This window comes from Adiantum capillus-veneris, chromosome 13 (assembly GCF_014529385.1).
Source record: "Adiantum capillus-veneris isolate H3 chromosome 13, ASM1452938v2, whole genome shotgun sequence".
Taxonomy (NCBI): Eukaryota; Viridiplantae; Streptophyta; class Polypodiopsida; order Polypodiales; family Pteridaceae; genus Adiantum; species Adiantum capillus-veneris.
In genome coordinates this window covers 17,484,426-17,511,990 of record NC_140943.1, presented here as the reverse complement: position 1 = coordinate 17,511,990, position 27,565 = coordinate 17,484,426, and the positions used below count along the sequence as shown (strand labels likewise).

Below are 27,565 nucleotides of genomic sequence, written 5' to 3'. Positions count from 1 at the left end.
ACTCTCCAAGCACCTGTATGCGTAGGTTCCGGGATGCCCATGCGTTGCAAGAGTTCCTTCACTTCATCCTCTACATTTCCAGTGTCTTTGATACCTGTAATACGCACATGCATGGCTCTATTCTTCCTCTTCTATTCCTCTTCAATGGTCATATCGATGATGGTAGAAGTCTGTACTGCTTCTGGCATCTGGGCCTTCCCTTTCTTTGCACCCGCAATCCATTCTTCTGCTTCGTCAACCTTCTCTTGTGTTTTAAAAGGCGCTCCGCCCATGAAGAGGCCGCTTTTGAATTTTGCTCTTCCCCTTTGCGCAAAGTTTCCACTTGCTCCTTAATTTCCTCAAGCTCCTTCCAACATCGAAGGCTGATTTTCCCCCTCCATTTTGGGCATAATCTTGCAAGCTGCAAGCTCCCCTTTAAGCTCTTCAATCACTGCATCCTTTTCCTTTATGCACTTTTCCACATTTGTTTTCCAGGCATCAAAGCTTGCAATTGCCTCATCTAATTTTTTCTGCATAATACATTCCATAACATTCACTTCTGCACGCACTAAATTCTGCATCTCCCCTTTCAAGGATGCGTACATCTCATCATGTTTACCAAGCATCGCTTCATCCTTGTACCAATCCTCCAAGGTCAGAGTGCGGGTGGGAGCGAAGTTGAGTGAGGAGGTCCAAATCGCCCGTGGCGTGCGTCAAGGGTGTCCCGCGTCGCCTACTCTCTTTAATATATTCATTAATGACATCTTGGATGAGAGTGCGACTGACCTTGGGGTGGCTATTCCAGGCCTACTCCTGAAGATCCAGGGCCTGCTCTTTGCAGATGATTTAGTTTTATTTGCGGAGTCTAAGGAGGAGTTGCAGGCTAGTTTAGATAGATTGCATAGTTGGGCGGAGAAGTGGGGGATGAAGTTCGGCATAAAGAAATGCCAGGCGACCGTGTTCAACGGGGACCTTGAGGAACTTATTGCCTTCAAACCCCACATCGGACCTGAGGAGATTCAGGTAGCTTTGGAATATAGATACTTGGGCATCTTAATAGACAGCGAAGTCTCGATCGATACTATCCTTAAGGATAGGATTGAGAGCGCACGTAAGTCTTTATATGCCCATAAACATCTTCTATGCTCTAAGAAAATTCCGATGTGGTCAAGGTTGGCCTTTCTCAAGGCGTGCGTCTTCCCAGTGGCGACTTATGGAGCGGAGATTATGGGCTCACATGACATGAGGAAGTTGAACCCATTAGAGACGCTTATAGCAACTGGAATGAGGTGGGTAGTCGGTAAGGCCGCGAAGTCGAGTTCTGTGGCAGCAGCAACTCTTCACCGGGAGTTAGGGCTCCCCCCCGTACCAGCTTACTGTGCAGGACAGAGGGTACGAGCTTTTACCAAGTACGCAGGTCTAAAGACTTGGATTGCAGATTTGGTTAATAATATACCGGAATGGAACCAATTCAAGAAGTGGACCTGGTGTAAAAGGACAAAGTTTTGGGGGCAGAGGTATATCAACGGCGCTTCTGTTGAAACCGCAAGACAGGAGAGCTGGAAGCTCTGGGAACACTCACATCAATGTGTCTCCCTTGATCCTTATATCGAGAGGAAGTATGAGGACACGCGTGGATACCTCTATAGGCAGAGCATTGGGAAGAACCCCGGTGGGATGGAGGAGAAAGTCTTGTTACTAGCAAGAGTGGATGGCTTAAGGCTTAAGGATAAGATTGAACGGGCACAGTCGAGGACTTGCCCGTTATGCGGAATGGAAGAAGGTTCAAGGTCACTTACGCACTTGTTGGTACAGTGCCCTGAACTGGACAATCTCAGAAGCTCAATACGACCCTGTTTGGAACATGCTAGACGGCTGTTAAACAATCCGAGCGGTGAAGATACCGAAGTGTTACTCCTGGGAGGGGAGATTAGCGGAAAGCGATTGCCAGGATGGGTTGTCCCCCGTGGGGCCCATAATGGTCGTCGTGGACCGCAGCTGAGGAGTGCCTATGCGGATAACGTTGCAGCATTCCTCTGCGGGGCCGTACCGCGATACTACAATGCTCTGGCCCGTGAGGGTGTTGAAAGCTCGTAGGGCTTGTAGTTATTGCGTACGGTGCGGTCCCGCCTAACATGGTCCTGGGGCTTTCCGAGCGGGCCTTGGTGACCATGGTTGGCCGGATCGGGATGCCTCCTTTGAGCCGACGCCCACCTTGGGTATGGCAGTCCTATCGGACATCCGCTGGACGGGGGCCTTTTTCTACCAGGCGAAAATCCTGGAGTACCTGGGCAAGATTCAGTACGGTCTGTGAGTTACAAGGGTTTGTCCCTCTCTCTCAGCCTTGGTCCTTAAATGCATCACTGAATTCGTTTGGTGATTTCCCGATGTTACCCTCGGGTGGCGTGACTAACAAGGGAACATGGACTGACTAACATGGCATGAAAAGACTTTTTACTCCCCCGAGGGGGAAACTTGCTTCCATTCCCCGTTGACATGCCACGATACGGCATGGAAGCGCTTTTCCCTTTGTCGGCAAGTCCGCAAGGTAATTTGTCTTTGACTCGTTTGCGTGCACGCGAAGCAAAGGCAGTTCCTTGCTGGCTTGCCGGCTCTAGCCCAAAAAAGTAAAAAGTAAAAAGTAAATCGCTTCATCCAATTCTTTCCTCATATCTGCATACATAGAATTCTTATAGTTATTCGCATTTGCATACATCTCTTTCCTAATATCATCCCTCATAAAGCTGAGCTCTGATTTAATCATTACTTGAATTCTTTCCATTAATACATCATCCTTGACTCTGATGGTTTTCCCTGCCCGTAAAGAACCTGGCGAGAGTATACTTTCTCTGTTCCTCCGCTTGAAAGTCGCTTGCATTTTTTGTGGAGTGACGAAGCTACTTGTATCATCCAACTCATCTGGTTGGTCCATCCTCAGAGAGAGTTGCTCCTTCAGCTGTAGTCCCCTGCCTGCTCCTCTTACCCCCGCTTCTGCTTCTTCCGCTCACACTCCTCCTTCCCCTTGCTTGCTTCTGCCTGTTGCGTCCTGGGTTGTGCGCATCAATTTCCTGCACTTCTCCCTGCTTCGCGTGCAGGCCTCCCTTGCCTCCCCTTCACCTTCGCGTTGTTCTACTCTGTGGCTGTGCGCATTCTGCACTCTTCAGCCCCTCTGCTGCGCAGGATGATTGTTGTACAGCCCTTGAGCTCGTGTAGGTGGCTGCCTTGCAGGTGCACACCAGCTGCCTCAGGTCGCGCTGCCTGCTTTGCTTTGCCTCAGGTCGCGCTGGAGAGAGAGAGAGAGAGAGAGAGAGAGAGAGAGAGAGAGAGAGAGAGAGAGAGAGAGAGAGAGAGAGAGAGAGAGAGAGAGAGAGAGAGAGAGAGAGAGAGTGAAATGAAATGAAATGTTATATTAACGTCTTCAAAAAGGCCAGGGTGACCTATGAGGCCAAATTGATACAAAAGTGGTGAATCTGTTACAATGTCTGAAAAGTGTGAAAGTGTGAAAATAAATGCGAAAAACTAAATACAAAGTATTAGATAGACTTCTTAGGAGCATTCTAGGTGTTTGGCTAGAATGCTTCTAATCCTTTGTTGTAGTCTCCTCCGGTGAAGTGTGCTTCTGCATCTTGGTCGTGGTCGTCTCGATTTCCTAAGCTCAGTCGCTTTGTCAATTAGGGTGCCTTTGGTATGAATATGGGTACTCCTTTGTGCTGGCTGTTGGCCTCTTGCTTCTCCTTCCACTCCTGCTTCTCTCGATCCGAAGAAATCTGTGATCTGCCTCTGAGGCTGTAGTGCTCTTTGTCTTCTCATTAGATTATCCCTGTGCCGATGTAGTTCCAGTAGGTACAAGCCTAAGCATCTTTGATCTTGGTATTGCATGATTCTATCTAGAGGTCCAAAGCCTACTCTAAAGAGACAATGAAAACGCCCCCGTATCTCATAGTATACCGTGCAGTGGCATATATAGTGTAATTCTGTCTCCGGCTCCATTCCACATAACTTGCAAATTCTCCTCTCAGGTGGGATTCCCCTAAATCTGCCAAATTCAATTTCCAACTAGTGTGAGGATGTACGAATCTGACCAATAGCACATCTCAAACCATGAGACAGGTGGGTATCCATGTAGCTCGGGCGAATCACAAATCCATCTTCAGATAGTTGTAGGAAGTTTTCTTTGTAGTCGGCCATCTTCGTGCCCAATTCTTGTGTAGGGTCTACCCATGTCCTCTTAGTATCCAACTGTATAAGATCCTGTCGGATGATTTTATTAATCTCCGTTCGTGTAATTGCCAGTGATGGAGCCTCAAGAGAGTATTGGAAGGGGGGTAATCTTTCCATACTGAACCTGTGTCTCTGAAACCATGAGGACAGTTGCGCATACCAGCATGATGTATCCCCTTTCATTGCTAATTGTCGAGAGGATTCGAGGGCCAGTCTAGTATATCGGCAATTATTTGTATCCCACAAACCATGTATAAAGGACACTGATCTGGTAAGAGCTTCAATTTCTATCGGAGGGGCCGCTAGTTCCGCTCGGGTAATCGCGTGTGGTACGGAGGCCTTGGCTCTAATCATTCGGGAAATCATAGATACCAAAGGTCTCTCCATTGACTTCCAATTATCGTGATCCACAGAGGGTCCCCAAATCTGGACCCCATAAAGCATAGCCGAAGCCACCACAGTATCAAAGAGCCAAAGTTTGGTTCGTGGTTCCTGAAACTGCACTTGTGAACACATCCTCTCCAACCCTCCCAAGGCCGCAGAGGCTCTGGATAATCTAGCATTCGTTGCTTTCTTAAGAGTAAACTTCGGTCTTGCAAATACCACCCCAAGGTATGTGTATGCATTTGTGTACTCTACTGTATCCTGGCCATATGCAAATGTAGGTGCCGATCTCCTAACCCACTGCGGTGTGGTGTTAAACACCATAACTTTGGTTTTACCCAAATTTACCGACAGTCCGCTGTCCTCCGCGAATTTATGTAATGCATCTAACTGCCTCTGCATTCCATTTGGTGATTCTGCTATCAATACAATATCATCTGCATATAACAACAAAGGGATCCATGACCCTGCAAGTTGAGCACCTCTGTCACCCTCTCTATCAATGTAATCTGATACCTCATCTATATACATACCAAATAAAGTAGGGGACAATGGGCATCCCTGCTTTACTCCAACGGTGGAATGAACAATGTCGGAATCCCCTTCTGGAGTATGTACATAACCAGTTATTGACCCGTATAAGGCCATGATCCCCCAGATAATCTCTTTGGGGACCCCCAACTCTTGCATTCTGCGCATCAATCTGGCCCTTGGTACTGTGTCAAAAGCTTTCCGAAAATCCACAAAGCAACAATACATCCTTCTCCCGCTTGCTCTTCCTTCCTCAATAATGGCTCTGAGCGTAAGAATATGATCTAAAGTGGAATAACCCCTCCTGAATCCAGCTTGTCCTGTTGCCCTTATGCCCTCATTCTCTGCCCATCTACTCAATTTTTGTTCCAGAATGGATGCGTACAGTCGAGTCAATGTGTGACCCACCATAATGGTACGGTAGTTCTCGGGTATCATAGGATCCCCTGACTTGAAAATAGGTACGATAGTAGATAATTTCCAAGATTCAGGTAATCCTTCACACATGACCCGATTAAACAGACGAGCAAGGACTTCTGAAAGTAGATCCCTTGCATGGATCAGATGTTCTGCTACTAAACCCTCATGATCATATGCTCTTCTTGTCTGCATCTTATCAATGGCTTTTTCCACCATTTCCGAAGTAAAGAAAGTACTAGTAGTAGGGCATGGCTGTAGCGGATCTGGTAATGGAGGCTGTCCAGATACCGTATATAATGATGTTACATATTGACCCCAAATCTCAGGAGAGGTAATTGTCGGAGGCGATGAGTGCTCATGAAATAAACTCCAGGCCTCATGTGAGTCCTGACTCAAGAAGAGCTGATATAAATCCTTCTCCAGTTTGGCTAAAAATGCCCTTTTCTTGCGACGTACTATACGCCGAAGAGCAATCCGAGACTGCTTATATGTGATGATCCCAAGTGTAAACTCTTTCTGGATCTGGGTTCTCGTCTCTCTGCATTCCTCGTCGTACCAACTGTTTTGAGGCATGTTCCCGGATCCTCTCTTCTGATCAGTCTGAGTATGTGGGTATGCCTCTTGTGCTGCTCCATGTAGAATCTCTGTTAGCTGAGAAGTAATCTCCTCTACATTATATACTGGCTCCGCTGCCCACATCCTATTATAGATCTTTTCCACATAGACTGAATCAGTCTCTGGCGTGAAAGTATATTTTGTGTGTGTCTTCTTCCTTTGTACTTGAGAGGCATTGTATCGGAAGGAGATTGATAAGGTCAAGAGAGCATGATCCACTGCAATCCCAACCGGTCTGGGTCCCACCTTAGAGTCCTCGATACTAGAAATAAAGCTTGGTGAAGTCATGACATAATCCACTGTACTGGCCCCATGCCTGTGCGGGAAGCATGTGAATCCCCCAGATAAAGGGAAATTCTCTAGACCGTTAAGTATGGCCAAACCATGTGTAGTTGCCATTTCCATGAGATGTCTCCCATATTCAGTGTGTTCTTTATCCTGTGAGTTTCTAGTAAGCCCCTCCTGTGATAAATCCACTTCTCTGAGCATTTCCTCAGAAGTATCATAGAATACTGCTTGAGAGTTGGCCGTTCTGGCATTTAAGTCTCCTAAGAGAACGATGTCTCCATCTCTAGAGAACTCCCATATGTCATTATTCAATATGGAGAAAGGGGACTGTCCTTTAGGTGAGGAGTAGACTGATGTACGTGGAGGGAAGTAGCATATAGCGATATATAGAAATCTACCTGTCTCGGCTCTCATTCTCACCCACATATACCTTGCTTGTTCATCTCTCTTGATAATCTGTAATAGTGGTTTCAGCTCCTCTTTAAATAAGACTGCTACTCCTCCTGAACCCCGGCTACCTCGCAGAGATCTCTTGTCTGGTCGACCAGCTGTTTCCCAGAAATACCCCTTCACATGTGGCATACGTTGTCCCGGTATCTGGTGTGTCTCTAAGTAGAAAACTATGTCTCTGTCCCTAAAGCTGTCTTCAAAGGCACCTACATCTAGCCTATATGATCCATTACAATTCCACGCCGCTATCCGGAGCGTCGCCCCATAGGTCTCGCACCGTCATGATGAGCGCTTTTCCAGAACCACTACTTTCCCTCCTCTATAAAAGGCAATTTTCTCATTTTCTCTTGCTGCCCTGATCTCTGGCATCAACTCTTTCATGTGTGCCACTTGTGCCAATGTAAGGTCATCTCCCAGGAAAATACCGGTTTTCTTAAGAGTTGGCCTCTTCTTTAGAAATTCTTTCCTTATTTCTATATTCGGGAAGCGGAGAATAAGTGCCCTATCCTTTACGTTTCCCTTCTCGTCGATTCCTTTCTTGCCCACTCTCCATGCACTTGTGTGAGTAGGCTCTGTGATGCCCATGCGTTGTAGCAGTTCCCTCACTTGTTCATCTACATTCTCTTTGTCTTTGACTCCTGTGACCCGCACATGCAGAGCCCGATTCTTCCTTTTCTACTCTTCCTCAATGGTCATATTAATAATGGTGGAGGTAGGTGTGGTCCCAGGCATCTGGGCCTTCCCTTTCTTCGCATCCTCAATCCATTTCTCTGCTTCATCAACCTTTTCTTGTGTCTTAACAAGACATTCCGCCCATGAAGATGCCGTTTTCGATTTCTGTTCCTTTCCTTCCCGTAGAGCTTTCATCTGATCCTTCATGTTCTCGAGCTCCTTTAGCATCGAAGGTTGGTCGTCTCCCTTCTCCTTATTTGCAGATTTGCAAGCCGCAAGTTCTCCTTTTAGCTTCTCGATTAGTGCATCTTTTTCCCCCATGTGCTTTTCCATATTTGTTTTCCATGCTTCAAAACTTGCTACTGCCTCATCGAGTTTCTTTTGCATAACGCATTTTGTTACATTTACTTCGGCCTTGATTAGGTTTCGTAATTCCGTTTTCACGATCTGAATTTCCTCATTTTGTATCCCCCGGATCTCTCTCCTTAGTTCTCTCATCATGTCTCCATACATGGAGTTCCTGTAGCTCTCAGCGTTCGCGTGCATTTCCTTCCTGATGTCATCCCTCATATAGTTTAGTTCTGATTTGAGCATCACCTGGACCTTCTCCATTAGTAGCTCATCATGTATCTTGGAGGTTTTCCCGACTCGTAAGGATCCTGGTGATAGTACAATATCTCTGTTTCTCCGTTTGAAAGTAGCCGTCGTTTTTTTGGGGGTGGTGTAGCTATCTACACCCGGGCCTTCTCCTTCGGTAGGCGGATCCATCGAACCTGAGCCACAAATGTGGGGTAGGGTACTAGGGTACTAGGGTGAGGGACTGAGAGTAAGGCAAACTTAAAAATTTATTTCTAAAAGCTTAAAAACCTTTAAACTTTAAAAGTTTATTTCAAAGCTTAAAGGCCTTTAAACTTTAAGGCTTAAAATCTCTTGTAACTTAAAATTTCCTTAAGGCTTAAAATGAAATAGCGTAGGAGATATTGACTTCCTACGTGTAGAACAACTTATTGACTTCCTACGCGTAGAACAACTGGGGCGTGCGTAGGTTTGCCGGATGTGCTACGCGTAGAATAGCGCGGGACTCTCTGCGGAGAGAGAGAGAGAGAGAGAGAGAGAGAGAGAGAGAGAGAGAGAGAGAGAGAGAGAGAGAGAGAGAGAGTCGCCTGCAGGTCCGCTCAGCAAACCCGTCTACCTTCGAACCCTAAGCATCTGCCTCTGCTTGCTAACGAAGTCGTGCTGCCTTGCAGCTGCTCTGCGTGCGTTTCAGGAGATTGTCGCCCTGCTCAGTGCAGCCCACGCTGCTGCGTGCCCACCTTGTGAAGCTTCAAGGCCATCCCAAGACCTGCTCGCGACAACCCAGAGAGAGAGAGAGAGAGAGAGAGAGAGAGAGAGAGAGAGAGAGAGAGAGAGAGAGAGAGAGAGAGAGAGAGAGAGAGAGAGAGAGAGAGAGAGAGAGAGAGAGAGAGAGAGAGAGAGAGAGATGAAATGAAATGTTATATAAAGAAATAACACTAAACACTGAAACACTAAGGAGAGAGGATGGGAGGGGTGGGGTGGTGGGTTCAGATGTAATCTCTCATCGGTCGCTGTCGGATCTCATCGACCTCCTCCATGGTCAGTACTCTGGTTGGGCATCTTGCATGTCGAGCTAGGGTAATATTGTATTTTCTGTTGCAGCCTTTGTCGGTAGTGGGAGACCCCTCGAGGTCTTGGTCGTCTGGATCTGCCAAGCTCAGTGGCTCGGTCAAGCAGCGTACCTCTAGTATGAGTAGGCTCTGAGATCTGTTGTAATGACTGCTCCATTGGCTCTCCACTCGCTGGTGTAAAGAAATCTGTGATTCGTCTCTGAGATTGCCTTTCCCCTGATGTCCTTAGCAAGCTCTCCCTAAGTCTGCGTAGCTCTAGTGGGAACAATCCGAGATATCTTTGATATTGTATCTCATAGAGAGAGAAAGACAATAGACTCAAACGCAAGGTATGGTGAAGAGGGGGCGATCAACCCCACATGACTACCATGAGCAGAAGACCCAATACAATTAGATGTGTGATCTCTGTGGGATGAGAGATGTGGAAGTGGGAACTCCCCTGGCACCCATAAATAGGTGCCCAAGGGGAGGTAGGGCAAGGCCTGATAAAAATCCCCACGACCCAATTGAAAAATGATATATGGTAATATATATGGGCGCTTGGACAAAAGTGGGCGGTCGGCCCCAAACTCGAGTGGCCGAACCAGGTATAACCTAGACTATGGGTGGCCAGCCTGGAGACATACTAACCGTACAAGTATGCCCTAGACCTTTGAAGCAGCAGAGTGGTGTAAGTCTAACACCCCCTTTCAGCACCAGATGCTGAACAAACCGCATGATGTTGAAGATGTGAGGCAAATGATGAAGATGTCTGCTGCAAATTGCAATGTCCACTGAAGGACAATACTCTGGCAAAACTCCGCGAGTGTAGCAACAGTCTGGGGTGTCCCAACCGCCAAGAAATCTCCATGGCAAAGTGCCATCACGAGCAGTGTAGCAAACTGCTGTACTCCGCCGATACAGGGTGAAGATATTGTGTGAAGGTCCCGAACTGAGTGTGAAAATAACTCCTTGTGGTAAAAGAAGTGCCAATAGACCTGCAAGTGTCCTGCCCAATATGAATTGTGGCGTCTGTAGTCAAACCGTGTGGAGAAAATGGGAAAGCCCAGGAACGTCATGAGAATGACCGGAAGCGTGTCAATGCATGAACCTGTAACCTAGTGTGGCCAGGTGGCTAAGCTGTGTAAAACTCCAAGAAGGCCAGATGTAGTAATCTATGTCGTAAACTCCTCCGAATCAAGGAAAGCCAAACTAAGAAGTCTGCACTGTAGAAACTACCGTAAGCTGCAGCAGTCACCGGTAGACCGCACAGACCACCACTGGATGGTGTCCTGTCAGTAGGTAGGTAGGGTAATCCAAGATGAGGGGAAAGCCAGACTCAACAGTCTGCACTGTGAAGGGCCTCTGAGAAGAGGCGTGGTCAGACCAAGTTGTCTGCATCGTAATCATCCTGTATAAAGAGGGGAAGCCAGACTAAGAAGTCTGCGCTGCGAAGAAGAGGAAAGGCCAAACCAATCTGTCTGCATTGCCTTGCCTGTATCTCCTGCCTCCAATCCTTCGATGTCAATTAGAATAGAATCCGTGCCAACAACGCCACGGTCCACCAAACCGCAACTCGGTTGGCTCTCTAGGTGAATGAGCTGGGAGTGGCCTACTGCCCAGGTCGGGGAATGAGTCTGCTGTAAGGTTACCGAGGGTGAGTGTTAGCAACTCTGAAGGTAGTAATCCAAATGATCAGGAGTGTAGAAGAGCAGCTACACTACCATCCAAGCCAAGCTCCAGGTGACTCCGGATGTAGTCACAGAGTGATGCTTGATCTCCCGCATCTTGCCGGTAAACACTCCAAGAGAGTCCAAAGCACTGAAGTCCCACTCCAGTTTGAAGATCCAAGCAATGAACCTGTCCAAGAAGAGATCCAAGATCCTCTCCCTAAGTCCGTGTAGATGCTCTTGTGTAAGCAAGTGATTTGACGTGTTGAGGTCAAGTGGTAAGTGTCTGTCCACCCAAGATGGTGGTATCTTCTCTTGGAATGTAGGAATACCATATGCCATGAGCATGGCCATATCTCGTGTGAACTCCTATGATGAGTGCATAGGTGTGTCCATAGCAAAGCACAAGTCACCACCCCCTCTGGAGTGTGGAACCGCCGAATGATGGCTGGATTGAATGGATTTCCCAAGCTTCTTACGCCCGTAGATGATCAAGCCGATGTCGAAGATACCGTGTACTGCAGTAGTCACAAAGACACTGCATGGACCACCACCGGATGGTGTCTTGGCAAGAGGTAACTTCATCCTCTGTGAAAAACACGAGGCATGTGACTGCTGTCCACCGAAAACACAACTGCGAGGTGATGAAAAACGCTGCTGTCCAGCGATTTTCAGCGTGCTCGTACGCTCCCGGCGGTGCAGAGGAGTATGGGAAAGGTGGTGAATCACTGTCATTGCCCCAGATGGGCTGAAAACAAAGAAAACAGCAAGGGGTAATGGCTGAAATCTGATGAAGACGGAGAGGATACTCGCCGGCAATGCACTAGATGCAAAGCTGGGTAGGTGGTGGCAAGATCCGGGGTCCAGAAGCTGAGCGTTGCCCTCCTGTTGCAAAAACGCAGGTCAATTTGCAGTCCACTTTTGCTGCACTTTTTGGCACCAAAAACCTTCTGTTTGTTGAAAAAACAAAGGCTTGATGGATACCCTAGGTGCCCAACAATTTGTGGAAGGTGTCAACGACACAAAGTGACCAATAAAACTGTCGAAAATGAGCTGAAAACCCAAAAATGCAGATGAAGGTCAAAAAACGCAAATGGAGGAAGGGCAGATCTGATGTTTCTTGCAAAAACGCAGGTGGCAAAGCATTCCTTTGCGATTGACGTTGTCCAAATGTTGGCGCCACCCCCTCTTGCACGCAGATTTGCAGAAATGTTGATGCTTTCCAAAAATGCTGACTGTTGTGATCCCTTGGGAGGAGAACCTTTGCAGGTGATGAAGCGCTGGTCCCATGGAGAGCATGAAGCTGCTGATACCATGTGAGAGTACGTGTGTGCGGAAGAGAGAGAGAGAGAGAGAGAGAGAGAGAGAGAGAGAGAGAGAGAGAGAGAGAGAGAGAGAGAGAGAGAGAGAGAGAGAGAGAGAGAGAGACGCAAGGTATGGTGAAGAGGGGGCGATCAGCCCCTCATGACTACCGTGAACAAAAGATCCAATACGATCAAATGTGTGATCTCTGTGAGATGAGAGATGTGGAAGTGGGTACCGCCCTAGCCCCATAAATAGGTGCCCAAGGGGAGAAATGATATATGGAAATATATGAGGGCGCCTGGACAAAAGTGGCCGGCCGGCCCCAAACTCGAGCGGTCGGACTAGGTACAACCTAGACTATGGGTGGCCAGCCCGGAGACATACTAGCCGTACAAGTATGCCCTAGACCTGTGAAGCATCAGAGTGGTGTAAGTCTAACAGTACGTACCCCGGAGGGGATATCTGATTTAGTTCACTCTACCGTTGGGGTGAAACAGGGTTGCCCATTGCCTCCTACTCTATTTGGTACTTTGTTGATGAGGTGTTTGATTACATTGACAGAGAGGGTGATAGAGGTGCCCAGCTGGTAGGGACGTGGATCCCATTGATGTTAAATGGTGATGATATTGTGTTGATCTCTGACTCACTAGAGGGTATGGAGCGATAGTTGGATGCATGCATTACAGAGTTTTGCAGAGGATAGTGGATTGTCTGTAAACATTGGTAAAACCAAGGTTATGGTGCTTAATACCACACCACAGTGGATTAGGAGATTAGCACCGACTTTCACATATGGTCAGGAGATTGTAGAGTATACAGATACATACACTTACCTTGGGGTTGTCTTCACTAGGCCGAGGTTATCTTTGGGGAGAGCAGCAGAGACTACACTGACTAGAGCTTATGTGGCCTTGGGAGGCTTGGAGAGGGTATGGAGCGATAGTTGGATGCATGCATTACACAGTTTTGCAAAGGATAGTGGATTGTCTGTAAACCTTGGTAAAACCAAGGCTATGGTGCTTAACACCACACCACAGTGGATCAGGAGATCAACACCGACTTTCACATATGGACAGGAGACTATAGAGTATACAGATGCATACACTTACCTTGGGGTTGTCTTCACTGGGCCGAGGTTTTCTTTGGGGAGAGCAGCAGAGACTACACTGACTAGAGCTTATGCGGCCTTGGGAGGGTTGGAGAGGATGTGTTCGCAGGTTCAGTTCTAGGAACCTCGGACAAAGTTATGGCTCTTTGATACTTTAGTAGCCTCAGCTATGTTGTAGGCGGTGCAGATATGGGGACCTTCTGTAGGCCAGGATGGTTGGAGACGTATGGAGAGGCTCTATGATCTCTTAACTGATCAGAGCCAAGGCCTCCGTACCCCACGCTATCATTCGAGCAGAGCTAGCTGCCCCTCCTATGGAGTTTGAGGCGCTTACGAGACCAGTCTCCTTTGTGCACAGCTTGTGAGATACTACTAGAGACACATGCTAGACTGGCCCTTGAGTCCTCCAGACAGTTAGCTCTTTAGGGGGACACTTTATGCTGGTATGCATAGATGACATCATGGTTTCAGACAAATGGCTTCACCATGGACAGGCTGCCCCCTTTTCAGTACTCTCTTCAAACACCCTCGATGTCTCTTACACGGGTGGACTCATTCGTCGGGACCTGATCAACTGGATACTAGGAGGACATGGATAGAGCCGCCACATGAGTTGGGCACGAAGATGGCTTTCTATAGAGAGCATCTTCTCCACCTCACAAGAGATGGGTTTGTGATTCGACCCAACTACATGTACACACATTTGTCTCATGGTTGGCGGTGTGCCATTGGTCAAATACGCACATCCTCACATCAGCTGGAGATTGAGACTGGTAGATTCAGAGGGATACTAGCAGTCAACAGGATATGCCGCTTATGCGAGCTAGAGCCAGAGACAGGGCTACATTACATATGTCATTGCATAGTATACTATGAGATTCGGGACTGTTTCCACTGCTTATTTAGAGAGGGTTTCGGTCCTTTCTCTAGGGTCATGAGTTATGAGGATCAGAGATGTCTTGGGCTTTATCTACTTGAGTTACACATATATAGAGACACTTTACTGGAGAGAGCTAGAGAGAGACATTTCCAGAGACAGATTACAGATTTCTTTTCACTAGATATGGGACAGCCAGAGGAGCAGCCATCACTTCAGAGCTCGGCCCACACTCATTCGATCACTACCGGCACTCTCATCGACTGAGCACTGGAGCTACAGAGATTCAGACGGCCACGATTGAGGAGAGGGGCTACACAACATGGACGGAGACTATAACAGAGGATTCGAGCCATACTCTCTCATTCGATCACTACCGGCACTCTCATCGACTGAGCACTGGAGCTACAGAGATTCAGACGGAGACGATTGAGGAGAGGGGCTACACAACATGGACGGAGACTATAACAGAGGATTCGAGCCATACTCTCCCGACATCCAAGAGTGCAGATGAGGATGGATTCTAGTAGTAGTAGTGTTTTTGTTCTAGTCTTTTTGTACCCAGACATGGTATCAGATTCACAATTTTGTAACAGTTTGGTCTCATAGGTCATTTTGGCCTTTTGAAGACGTTAATATAACATTTACCTCGGAGTGGTTTTTAGTGGGCGAGCATTCTCATTAAGGAGGGCAGCAGAGACTAGACTGACCAGAGCCCATGCAGCATTGGGTAGATTGGAAAGGATGTGTTCACAGGTTCAGTTTCAGGAGCCTCGGACGAAGCTCTAGCTCTTTGACGCTCTTGTGGCTCTGCATTGCTTTATGGAGCTGAGATTTGGGGACCTTCATTGGATCATTACGGGAGGACAGGCCACAGTGATGGATGGGGGGACATGGAGAAGTGTCTGGTCTCTATGATCTCGCGGCTCATTAGAGCCAAGGCCTCAGTACCACGTGCTATTGTTCGAGCAGAGCTAGCGTCCCCCCCACTAGTGGTTGAGTCACTCACCAGATCTATCTCCTTCATACACCGCATGTGGGAACTTCCCAAAGACAGATATTTCCGCCTTGCACTTGAGTCCTCTCGACAGTTAGCCATGCAGGGAGATATAGCATGCTGGTATGGGGAGATGACATCATGGTTTCAGGCGTATGGGTTCAGCATAGACAGATTGCCTCCCTTCCAGTACTCACTGGATGCACCCTCTCTGACTCTTACACAGTCCGAGATCACCAAGCTCATCCGCCTGGACTTGACTCAGCTAGACACCAGGAGGACATGGATACAGCCAGCACAGGAGCTGGGCACGAAGATGGCTTTTTACAGAGAGCATCTCCTCCAGCTTACGGTTGATGGTTTTGTGACAAGGCCCAGATACATGGACACCCACTTGTCTCATGGGGTACGATGTGCTATCGGCCAGATACGCACATCTTCACACCAGTTGCGGATCGAGACTGGGAGATACAACGGAGTACCAGCAGAGGCCAGGACATGCCCCCTGTGTGACATCGAGCCTGAGACAGAGTTGCACTACACATGCCACTGCCCCGTGTACTACGAGATACGAGGTCGCTTCCATTGCTTGTTCAGAGAGGGCTTTGGACCATTCTCTAGAGTCATGCAGTACGAGGATCAGAGATGCTTGGGTTTGTTTTTGCTCGAGCTACGCAGACACAGAGAGAGCCTGATGAGAGGAGAGGCTAGCCAGTCTCAAAGACAGATCAGAGATTTCTGTAGAGCTGTCACTGGACACCCGGAGGAGTTATTACCACAGCAGAGCTTGTCGCCTCACACCAGAGGCACACTGATCGACCGAGCGACTGAGCTGGGGAGATCCAGACGCCCACGACTGCGGAGGACTACACAGCATCGGTGGAGGCTGCATCAGAGGTTTCGGATCACTTTGGTTCGACATGCACGACGCCCGGTCAGACTACTGACCATGGAGGAGATTGATGAGATCCGCCAGCGACCGATGCTGGATCTCTTGTGATCTAGCTATCCCAGCTAGCTGCTTAGTTCACACCTAGTAGTTTAGGATTCCATAGTATTTTATTGTGACATTTGTCATTTCATTTTTGTCATCTTGTTACTCTGACTTTGTATCAGATCCACCACATTGTAACTTTCTGGTCTCATAGGTCACTTTGGCCTTTTGAAGACGTTAATATAACATTTCATTTCATTTTCATTTCTCTCTCTCTCCCCCCTTGGTCTCTAGCTTCCGCACATCGACTTTGACAGTAAGACGTGTGGCATCGAATTCTTCTAAAACAGAGCAACTTGCTAAAAAGTAATTAGGTGCTGGGAAAAGCAAGCCCCACGTGTGTATGATGTTGTGGCCTCTCATGGGCTGATTTGTGATCTCCTATTCTAGGGGTCAAGAAGCTTTGATTGTGCACCACATAGCTCTCTTTGAGATGATGCCCATATTGCGGGTGGAGTGCCTCATCAATTCCTACCCAAGTAGTTTGCCATGTCACCCGATAGGGTAAGTATGAATAGCGAGTGAAGGAGGTCAAGTACATACGACAATGGATAGGGGGAGGTAGTGGTGACAAGGGGTGTCTAGTAGAATCATCTACATTAGATAAAGAAGGGATAGCATCAAGACCAAACTTTAGTCTCATCAAACCAATCTCATAACTAGAGAGAACACTGCCACCCAAGTCAGGATCTGTAAACCAAATCCTTTAGAGAAAGTAGTATAACTAATGAAGAACCCAAGCCATCACCTTCAATCTCCTTTCTCTCTTTCCACAATGCCTTTTTGTGTAGTCGGTTGAATAGTTCTAATGCCTTAGACCAAAAAGTCAATGCTATTCCCCATGCCCCTCTACAAAAAGGCATTGCGGCAAAAGGAAGTCACAAAAGTGACTGCCCTTTCACCACAATGCCTTTTTGTCAAGGGGCGTAGGGAATAGCATCGACCTTTCGCTGAGGGCTGGACCGAAGGAACAGAAGTTATCTCGATTCCTGGAATCTGGCTGAACTGAATTTGCATGCGCGTGCATGTGCATTTTTGTGATTGGGGACTGAATACGTAGGTGCTACTGTTTGTGCAGGCATTAAACAGTTTTTAGTTGAGTCTTTTTGCAGACGAGGGCATTTGTTTGATCAATTAGCTGCAGTCATGATTTATGAGATGTGCGTTGATGAACCCTTAGCCACGGTAAATATTTTTCTGATGAACATAGCACTATTACTTGTAATCAATAACTCTGCAAGCTGCTATGTCATGTCCTACAGTCAGGTTGACCAACTATCTGCAATGTTTACATTCCAGGTTTATGAAGTGACAGGACGAGAGAGCAGGAAATATCCACCTCACCCTCTAAATACGGTAGAATTGCAAAAACGGGCATCTCGATATTTTAGAATGAGCTCAGAGCAAACAATGAAAGTAAGCATTGGAGCAGATTGTTTTGGTTGATATGCCTTTGGCTAAGGCAAAAAAGAAGGTTAAAAACTCTGAGAAGTTAAACTTGTGGTTTTCCAAGGATCCTTCAAAGAAAAGATTCAAGAAAATAAAGATAGTCGTGGTTTGAAAGGCCTGTTATCCTTTTTTGCACTTGCATTGAAGCATGGGTTTTAGAATGCTCTTAGTTTCAGATTGCGTGAGACAATTTGTGTTGTTTGTTTGGTCAAGTCGTTATGAGATGACTGTGTGATGGTCTCTTGCTAAGGCCTTCACAAACACACTTGCCTAAGACTTCCTCGCATTTGAACCCTGTTCTTGCTCTTAGTGTTAATTAGTTGACTTTGAGGAATGCATTTACAAGACTTTACGCTGTCAAAGATCATAGGATAATAGCCTGTTGCCTCTCCTACCTTGTGATCTGTTTTCCTCAATAACAACTGTAAGTGTCAACATGTGTGAGAGAGAAATGAAATGTTATATTAACGTCTTCAAAAGGCCAAAGTGACCTATGAGACCAGAAAGTTACAATGCGTTGTATCTGATACAAAGTCAGATTAACAAAATAAATTAAACTAGGATAACAAAATATAAATATTGCGGGATCCTAAACTAAGCAGTACAATGTGAAGACAATATGGGAAGGGAGTAGAGATCCATCTTCATCTGCACTCTGGACGACGAAAGAGTATGGCTTGAATCCTTTGCCATAGCCTCCTTCGAAATTGTGTAGCTCCTCTCCTCCCTCGGGGTCGTCTAGATCTCCCTAGCTCCAATGCTCGGTCTATGAGAATGCCAGTAGTGTGGGTAGACCTCTCCACCATCGCTGGTTGCTCCTCTGTTTGTTCTTCTGGGTGTAAAGTATCTAGTGTAAAGAAATCCGTGATCTGTCTCTGGGGATGTCTCTCTTCACCTCTCCTCAGTAAGGTTTCTCTATGCTTGTGTAACTCAAGTAGATAAAGCCCAAGACATCTTTGATCCTCATAATTCATGACCCTAGATAGAGGCCCAAAACCTTCTCTGAATAGACAGTGAAAACGACCTTGTATCTCATAGTACACTGTGCAATGACATATGTAATGTACTTCTGTCTCTGGCTCTAGATGGCATAAGCGGCATATTCTATTATTTGCTGGTGTCCCTCTGAATCTGCCAGTCTCAATCTTGAGCTGATGTGAGGACGTGCGTATCTGGCCAATGGCGCAACGCAAACCATGCGAAAGATGCGTGTCCATATAGCTAGGTCGAATTACAAACCCATCCGCCGTGAGGTGGAGAAGATGCTCTCTATAGAAAGCCATCTTTGTGCCCAACTCTTGTAACGGCTCTATCCATGTCCTCCTCGTGTCCAACTGGATCGAATCCTGACGGATGAGTCTATTAATCTCTACTCGTGTGAGAGACCTCAAGGGTGCCTGAAGAGAGTATTGAAAAGGAGGCAACTTGTCCATGGTGAAACCACGTGTCTGAAACCATGATGTCATCTGAGCATACCAGCATGATGTATCCCTGTTAAGAGCTAATTGTCTGGAGGACTCTAGAGCCACCCTAGCATATCTGTCTCTGGTAGTATCCCACAGATTGTGTACAAAGGAGACCGATCTTGTGAGCGCCTCAATCTCCATAGGGGGGGCAGCTAATTCCGCTCGAATGATATCATGCGGTACAGAAACCTTGGCTCTAATCAGCCGAGAGATCATAATACCAGGGGCTTCTCCATACGCCTCCACCCATCCTGGCCTATAGAAGGTCCCCAAACCTGCACCCCATATAACATAGTAGAGGCAACCGAAGTATCAAAGAGCCATAACTTTGTCCTAGGTTCGTGGAACTGAACCTGTGAACACATCCTCTCCATTCCTCCCAGAGCTGCACCAGCTCTAGTTAGTCTAGTCTCTGTTGCTCTTCTGAAGGAAAATCTCGGCCCAGTAAAGACTACCCCCAGGTAAGTGTATGCATCTGTATACTCCACAGTCTCCTGACCATATTTGAAAGTGGGTACTGATCTCCTGACCCATTGCGGTGTGGTGTTAAACACCATAACCTTGGTTTTACCTAGGTTTACACACAATCCACTATCCTCTGCAAAATTGTGTAGTGCATCCAACTGTCGTTGCATACCTTCTGGTGAGTCAGATATCAGCACAATATCATCAGCATATAGCAACAATGGGATCCACGTCCCTGCCAGCTGTGCACCTCTGTCACCCTCTGTATCGATGTAATCAGACGCCTCATCAACATACATACCAAATAGAGTAGGAGACAATGGGCAGCCCTGTTTCACTCCAATGGTAGAGTGAACTAAATCAGATACCCCTTCCGGAGTGCGTACCCGTCCCATCACTGATCTGTACAAAGCCATAATCCCCCAAATCACCTCTATGGGCACCCCCATCTCCTGTAGTCTGCGCATCAATCGAGCTCTTGGTACCATGTCAAATGCTTTACGAAAGTCCACAAAGCTACAATATATTCGTCTCCCATGTGCTATGCCCTCCTCAATGATGGCCCTGAGTGTCAGAATATGATCAAGAGTGGAGAAACCCCTCCTGAAGCCGGCTTGACCCTTTGCTCGTACCCCCTCGCCTTCTGCCCAATTACTCAAGTGTTGCTCCAGGATGGATGCATACAACTGTGCCAATGTGTGTCCAACCATGATAGTGCGGTAGTTCCCAGGCTCTGTAGGGTCACCAGCCTTGAAGATGGGCACAATATTAGACAATCTCCAGGTCTCAGGTAATCCCTCACACATGGCACGATTGAACAACACTGCGAGAACCTCCATCAGCATATCCCTGGCATGTATAAAGTGCTCCGATACTAGACCGTCATGATCATATGCCTTCCTGGTCTTCACTCTGTCGATGGCCCTTTGTACCATCTCAGGTGTAAAGAAAGTGCTCGTAGCTGGGCAAGGCTTGGTAGTGTCTGGAAGGGGCTCCTGTCCAAGAACCGTGTATAATGATGTCGCATATTGGCCCCACACCTCAGGTGAAGTAATCACTAGGGGAGGGGAGTGCTCATGGAAGAGACGCCATGCCTCTCCTGAGTCTCTACTCAAGAACATCTGATACAAGTCTCGCTCCATTTGGGCTAGGTAAGCTCGCTTCTTCCGTCACACAAGGCGTCGGAAAGCAATCCGAGACTGTTTGTAAGTGATGACTCCTAAAAGAAGATCCCTCTGAAGCTGGTCTCTCATTTCTCTGTACTCTTCATCATATCAACTATTCTGGGGCATGCTCCCAGAATGTCGTCTCTTGCCCGGCTGAGTGTGTGGGTATGCCACTGATGCAGCCCCATGCAATGTCTCAGTCAGTAGCGTGGTGCACTCCTCCACTGAGAGGCCTGTACCATTTGTGCCAGCTATGCCTTCCAATAGACGGTCCCAGATCTCCTCTGAATAAACGAAATCAGTCTCTGGAGTAAATGTATAGCGGGTGTGTGACCTGCCTCCTGATGTCTGGGTTGTACTATACTGAAATTTAACGGAAAGTGTCAAGAGAGCATGGTCTACTAGTATGCCCACTGGCTTGGCTCCCACTGTGAAATCCTGAATGCGGGGATAAAGCTCAGTTGTGTCATAACATAATCCACTGTACTGGCCCCATGTCTATGTGGAAAGCATGTGAAACCGGATGCTCCAGGAAATCGCTGTAAGCCATTAAGTATGGCTAATCCATGTGTAGTCGTCATTTCCATGAGGTATCTCCCATACTCCGTTTGCTCTCTGTCATCTGAGCATTTGTCAAGCCCCAACTCACCCACATTTAGCTCTCTAAGCATCTCATCTGAAGTGTCGTAGAAGATTGTCCGCGAGTTGCCCGTTCGGGCATTGAAGTCCCCTAGGAGAATGATATCACCATCGCTAGAAAACTCCCAAATGTCATCATCTAGGATAGAGAAAGGCGCCTGCCCTCTGGATGCGGCATACATTGATGTACTGGGAGGAAAGTAACATATGGCAATATAAAGGAATCGACATGTGTCAGGTCTCAGTCTCACCCACATATATCTAGCATGATCATCTCTTCGTACAATATGCAATAATGGTTGTAGTTCCTCTCTGAATAGCAGTGCTGCTACTCCTGAACCTCTACTCCCGTGCTCAGATCTCGCATTTGTCCTGTGAGCTGTTTCCCATCTGTATCCCACCCCATGTGGCATTACCTGTGCAGGGGCTTGATGAGTCTCTGAGAAGAACACAATATCCTTGTCTTTGAAACTCTCCTCAAATGCGCCCACGTCCAACCTCATAGACCCATTACAGTTCCAGGTAGCCATCTTCAGTGTGGTCCCATAGGTCTCGCACCGTCATGCAGTACGCCGCTCTAAAATCACCACCCGTCCATCTCTGTAGAAGGCTATCTTTCCCTTCTCCCTTGCCGTCGAAATCTCTGGCATTACCTCTCTCATATGTGCGAGCTGTGAGAGAGTCAGGTCATCACCGCGGAAAATACCTGTCTTTTTGAGAGTAGGCCTCTTCCTCAAGAATTCCTTCTTCTCTATTAACGAGGGGAAGCGTAGTATGAGAGCTCTCCCCTTTGAAGACTCACCCGTGCCATCACTTTTCTTACCTACCCTCCATGCCTTTGTGTGCAAAGGCTTCTCCATCCCCATCATGGATGTAAGGCTTGTAACCTCTTTCTCTACATTGTTTATGTCCTTGAGACCGGTCACTCTCACATGCAATGTTCGCATCCGCCTTCTTTGTTCCTCTTCGAGAGTCATGTTGATAAGTGTCGGTGTACAAGGAGTTTCTTGACCTTTCCCTTTCTTGGCGACCTCAATCCATTTTTCAGCCTTGTCCGCCTTTTTCTGTGTCCTTGTTATCATCTCCACCCATGAAGATGTCTTTGCCACACTCAGTTTCTCTTCCTCTGTGATCATCCTTACCTGTTCCTTAATTTCCTTGATTTCATCTATTACCAAGGGTTGAAATTCGCCTTCCTCTAGTCCATTGCTTACTCTATCAGCAAGCTCTTGTTTAAGGGCTGAGACTTCTTTTTTGAGTACCCGTATCTCGGCGTTTGGGTTCTCCTGTTTGAGGGTTGAGACTTCTTCTTTGAGTGTCTCTATTTCTGCGTTAAGGCTCTCTTTCTCCTTCTTCCACTGTGCGCCCTCATTGAAGACCATCTGAAGTAGGTTGGCCTTCTCCTTCCACCATCCTTCATCTCTGTTTTCCACTCCTTCATTTCCCTCTCCATCTGTGCCATCCGCTTATTCGTGAGCACGAAGGTTGCCTTTGCTCGCGGCTTGCAAACAGGTGAGACATTGGCGGCTTCCGTGTCTTGTGCAGGGTCTTCTTCAAGTGGATCCATTACGGTGAGGCCCAAAGAATCAGGGTCTTCTTCAAGTGGATCCATTACGGAGAGAGAGAGAGAGAGAGAGAGAGAGAGAGAGAGAGAGAGAGAGAGAGAGAGAGAGAGAGAGAAAATGAAATGAAATGTTATATTAATGTCTTCAAAAGGCCAGAATGACCTATGAGACCAAATTGATACAAAAGTGGTGAATCTGTTACAATGTCTGGGTACCTTGTACTAAAGTACTAAGTGTGAAAAGTGTGAAAATAAATGTGAAAAACTAAATACAAAGTATTAAATAAACTTCTTAGGAGCATTCTAGATGTTTGGCTAGAATGCTTCTAATCCTTTGTTGTAGTCTCCTCCGGTGAAGTGTGCTTCTGCATCTTGGTCGTGGTCGTCTCGATTTCCTAAGCTCAGTCGCTTTGTCAATTAGGGTGCCTTTGGTATGAATATGGGTACTCCTTTGTGCTGGCTGTTGGCCTCTTGCTTCTCCTTCCACTCCTGCTTCTCTCGATCCGAAGAAATCTGTGATCTGCCTCTGAGGCTGTAGTGCTCTTTGTCTTCTCATTAGATTATCCCTGTGCCGATGTAGTTCCAGTAGGTACAAGCCTAAGCATCTTTGATCTTGGTATTGCATGATTCTATCTAGAGGTCCAAAGCCTACTCTAAAGAGACAATGAAAACGCCCCCGTATCTCATAGTATACCGTGCAGTGGCATATATAGTGTAATTCTATCTCCGGCTCCATTCCACATAACTTGCAAATTCTCCTCTCAGGTGGGATTCCCCTAAATCTGCCAAATTCAATTTCCAACTAGTGTGAGGATGTACGAATCTGACCAATAGCACATCTCAAACCATGAGACAGGTGGGTATCCATGTAGCTCGGGCGAATCACAAATCCATCTTCAGATAGTTGTAGGAAGTTTTCTTTGTAGTCGGCCATCTTCGTGCCCAATTCTTGTGTAGGGTCTACCCATGTCCTCTTAGTATCCAACTGTATAAGATCCTGTCGGATGATTTTATTAATCTCCGTCCGTGTAATTGCCAGTGATGGAGCCTCAAGAGAGTATTGGAAGGGGGGTAATCTTTCCGTACTGAACCCGTGTCTCTGAAACCACGAGGACAGTTGCGCATACCAACATGATGTATCCCCTTTCATTGCTAATTGTCGAGAGGATTCGAGGGCCAGTCTAGTATATCGGCAATTATTTGTATCCCACAAACCATGTATAAAGGACACTGATCTGGTAAGAGCTTCAATTTCTATCGGAGGGGCCGCTAGTTCCGCTCGGGTAATCGCGTGTGGTACGGAGGCCTTGGCTCTAATCATTCGGGAAATCATAGATACCAAAGGTCTCTCCATTGACTTCCAATTATCCTGATCCACAGAGGGTCCCCAAATCTGGACCCCATAAAGCATAGCCGAAGCCACCACAATATCAAAGAGCCAAAGTTTGGTTCGTGGTTCCTGAAACTGCACTTGTGAACACATCCTCTCCAACCCTCCCAAGGCCGCAGAGGCTCTGGATAATCTAGCATTCGTTGCTTTCTTAAGAGTAAACTTCGGTCTTGCAAATACCACCCCAAGGTATGTGTATGCATTTGTGTACTCTACTGTATCCTGGCCATATGCAAATGTAGGTGCCGATCTCCTAACCCACTGCGGTGTGGTGTTAAACACCATAACTTTGGTTTTACCCTTACCGAGAGTCCACTGTCCTCCGCGAATTTATGTAATGCATCTAGCTGCCTCTGCATTCCATCTGGTGATTCTGCTATCAATACAATATCATCTGCATACAACAACAAAGGGATCCATGACCCTGCAAGTTGAGCCCCTCTGTCACCCTCTCCATCAATGTAATCTGATACCTCATCTATGTACATACCAAATAAAGTAGGGGACAGCGGGCATCCCTGCTTTACTCCAACGGTGGAATGAACAACGTCGGAATCCCCTTTTGGAGTACGTACATAACCAGTTATTGACCCGTATAAGGCCATGATCCCCCAAATAATCTCTTTGGGGACCCCTAACTCTTGCATCTTGCGCATCAATCTGGCCCTTGGTACTGTATTAAAAGCTTTCCGAAAATCCACAAAGCAACAATACATCCTTCTCCCGTTTGCTCTTCCTTCCTCAATAATGGCTTTGAGCGTCAGAATATGATCTAAAGTGGAATAACCCCTTCTGAATCCAGCTTGTCCTGTTGCTCTTATGCCCTCATTCTCTGCCCATCTACTCAATTTTTGTTCAAGAATGGATGCGTACAGTCGGGTCAAAGTGTGACCTACCATAATGGAGAGAGAGAGAGAGAGAGAGAGAGAGAGAGAGAGAGAGAGAGAGAGAGAGAGAGAGAGCAGCCCTGCCGCGTCTGCTGCTGCCTTGCCTGTGCGCGCAACATCAGCCACCAACGCACGCGCTTTGCTGCCTGTCAGATTTCGCGCGCGTCTCTGCTGCTGACTTGCTGCGCATAATTTGCTGCCGGCTTGCTGCTGCCTGTGCGCGCCCTGCAAACCCTAATTCCTCAAAAACCCTAATCCCTGAAACCCTAATCCCGTAAACCCTAATTCCCTGAAACCCTAATCCCGTAAACCCTAACTGCCTCAGCCCCAAACCCTGGTTGTGCGCATTTTGCTACCGCCAGCAAGAGAAAGAGAGAAAGAGAGAAAGCGTCCAAGATTCCTTTCGGGTCCTTCTTTTCCAGTTCGCCAGTCTACCCCATTCTTTATGGCGGCTTTGCCGGTCTCGAGTGCTACACACGGCGCTCCATCACCACTTGCCTGTTGCGTGGACTGTACTGGCGACCTGTTGACACACATTGACTCCAAAATACAACACTTGGCACAGCATGCCTTGGTTGGCCGGATGATTGGACAGTCTCCACCTCGCTCTTCTATACGTGATTGGTGTCAGACTGCATTAGGTACTACTCAGGGACGGGTCTCGGAGCTTACATTTCTTGGCAGAGGCATCTTCATGGTACGTCTTTCAGATCCCGCCACTGCCTCAGCTCTCCTGGCTCGGTCTCCGATACTCTCTGATCGGAGGATGATATACTTGATAAGGTGGTATCCCGAGTTTACTACTGAGGAGTTTGACAGTCGACACCTTGTTCCCAGATTCCCTCTGACGCTCTCCTTCCCGGATATGCCTCTCCATTTTATTGATGAGCATCTCCTTCAGATGATTGCTGCTCATTTTGGCACAGTAGTTCCAGGATCCTGCATCTTCTCCTCTGGTCCACCTCGCATTCAGGTCTTGGTGTTTGGGGATACTTCATTACCAGATACAGTTACTGTGGCTGTGCGCGATCGAGACTACTCTTGCCGAATGGTAGTCACTGGCTGCCCAGGGCAGTGCTTACGTTGTCACGAGATGGGACACTTGGCACGAGATTGCCCCACCTTGCCACGCCATCGGCGACAACAACAGCCGGCTCTTGGCACTCATGCTCAGCCACGTGGTCAGCGTCAACAACCAGTTCCTCCTACTACTACACGAGCACCTCGACAGCCTGCAGGTGCTCCTCGAGCTTCGACCCTCCATGTCCCTCCCTCCGCTTCAGTTCCTACTGAGATTGCATGGCAGACAGTGGGTCGTAACCATTCATTCCGTCCTCGTCAACAACCTCCATCGCATGCAGTCCCCAGTGTTACCTCTCCTGCTCCCTCTCAAGTTTCCACCACCCCATTACCCCTTGCTTCTCCTCGCCATTCTTCTTCTTTAGCACAGGATCACTTACCTATGCTACCTGCTCCTCCTTCTCATGCCGTTCTCCCTCCCGCTCCTTCCCCTCCTCCCGAGATCCCTATTCCCATGCGGATGGACCATCCCCCGCTATTACCTCTCCCTTTTCCTCCTCTCCCTCTCGCCCTTGCTCCCCCCCCCACCACCTTCTGGTCCTTCCCCTCCCTCCGCCGCTCATACTTACGTCCCACGCAGTTTCCTCAGCTCTTGTCCTCCTTCCTGGGGCACTCATCGGGCCGAAATGTGCGGTGACTCAGAAGGACCACTGCGGGTGCAGCTCTACCTTATGCATCACAAGCCAGGTTGTGTTCCCTCTTTAATAGGCAGTCGCTCTCAGCCCACCCATTCCTTTTTCCTTCCATTCCACGCAGCTCAGGAATGGTCTGAGGATCAGGTTCTACATTTTGTGCATGCCCAATCTATGGCTCAGCTTCATTCATGGTTGTCTACTTCCGCTCCGGATGTACTGTCTCCACACTTCCCTTCCTGTATTGGTGCTATGGAATGGAGTGATGTTTATGCTTGCTATTCATTGCCTATGGTCATTCATGTATCCTCAGATGTGGTGCTTTCTATGTCTATGTGCATTTGGGGTGTCAAAGCTGCAGCATCGGTAATGCAATGTAAACAAGCTGAGGTCCGCAGTTGGTGCAATGAGACGCCATATTTTAGAGAGGGCTTGAGGGTTGCTTTCCTCCCGTCTGAAGCTCACCCCTTGGATGGCCCAGCTACCTCCAAGAAGATGCGCAGTTAGTCAGATGCTTTACCAATTCTTTCATGCAGACTATGGATTTACATGTAGTTTGTAATGGAATTTGCCTATTCAATTTGAGAATAGCGGAATTTAATGAGAGTACTTTCAAGAAATGATTTTGTGAGCATAGCGGGTAGACATAATTGAAGATAGCAACATAATCATAGCAATTAGTTAACTTGGC

General features: G+C 47.5%; 1 protein-coding gene across 3 annotated transcripts in view; it reads left to right on the top strand.

The window, feature by feature from the left end:
- The window catches only part of TOP3A (topoisomerase 3alpha), a 222,178-nt gene that overhangs the window by 14,988 nt on the left and 179,625 nt on the right, over positions 1–27,565 (top strand). For 2 of the 3 annotated variants that reach the window (XM_086526459.1, XM_086526458.1), the window contains exons 5-6: positions 17,249–17,321; positions 17,436–17,552. In XM_086526459.1, coding sequence (XP_086382585.1) covers positions 17,249–17,321; positions 17,436–17,552 — 190 coding nt within the window. Of the gene's footprint in view, positions 1–17,214; positions 17,322–17,435; positions 17,553–27,565 lie in introns of all 3 variants that reach the window. The other variant, XM_086526460.1, reaches the window with a different exon arrangement.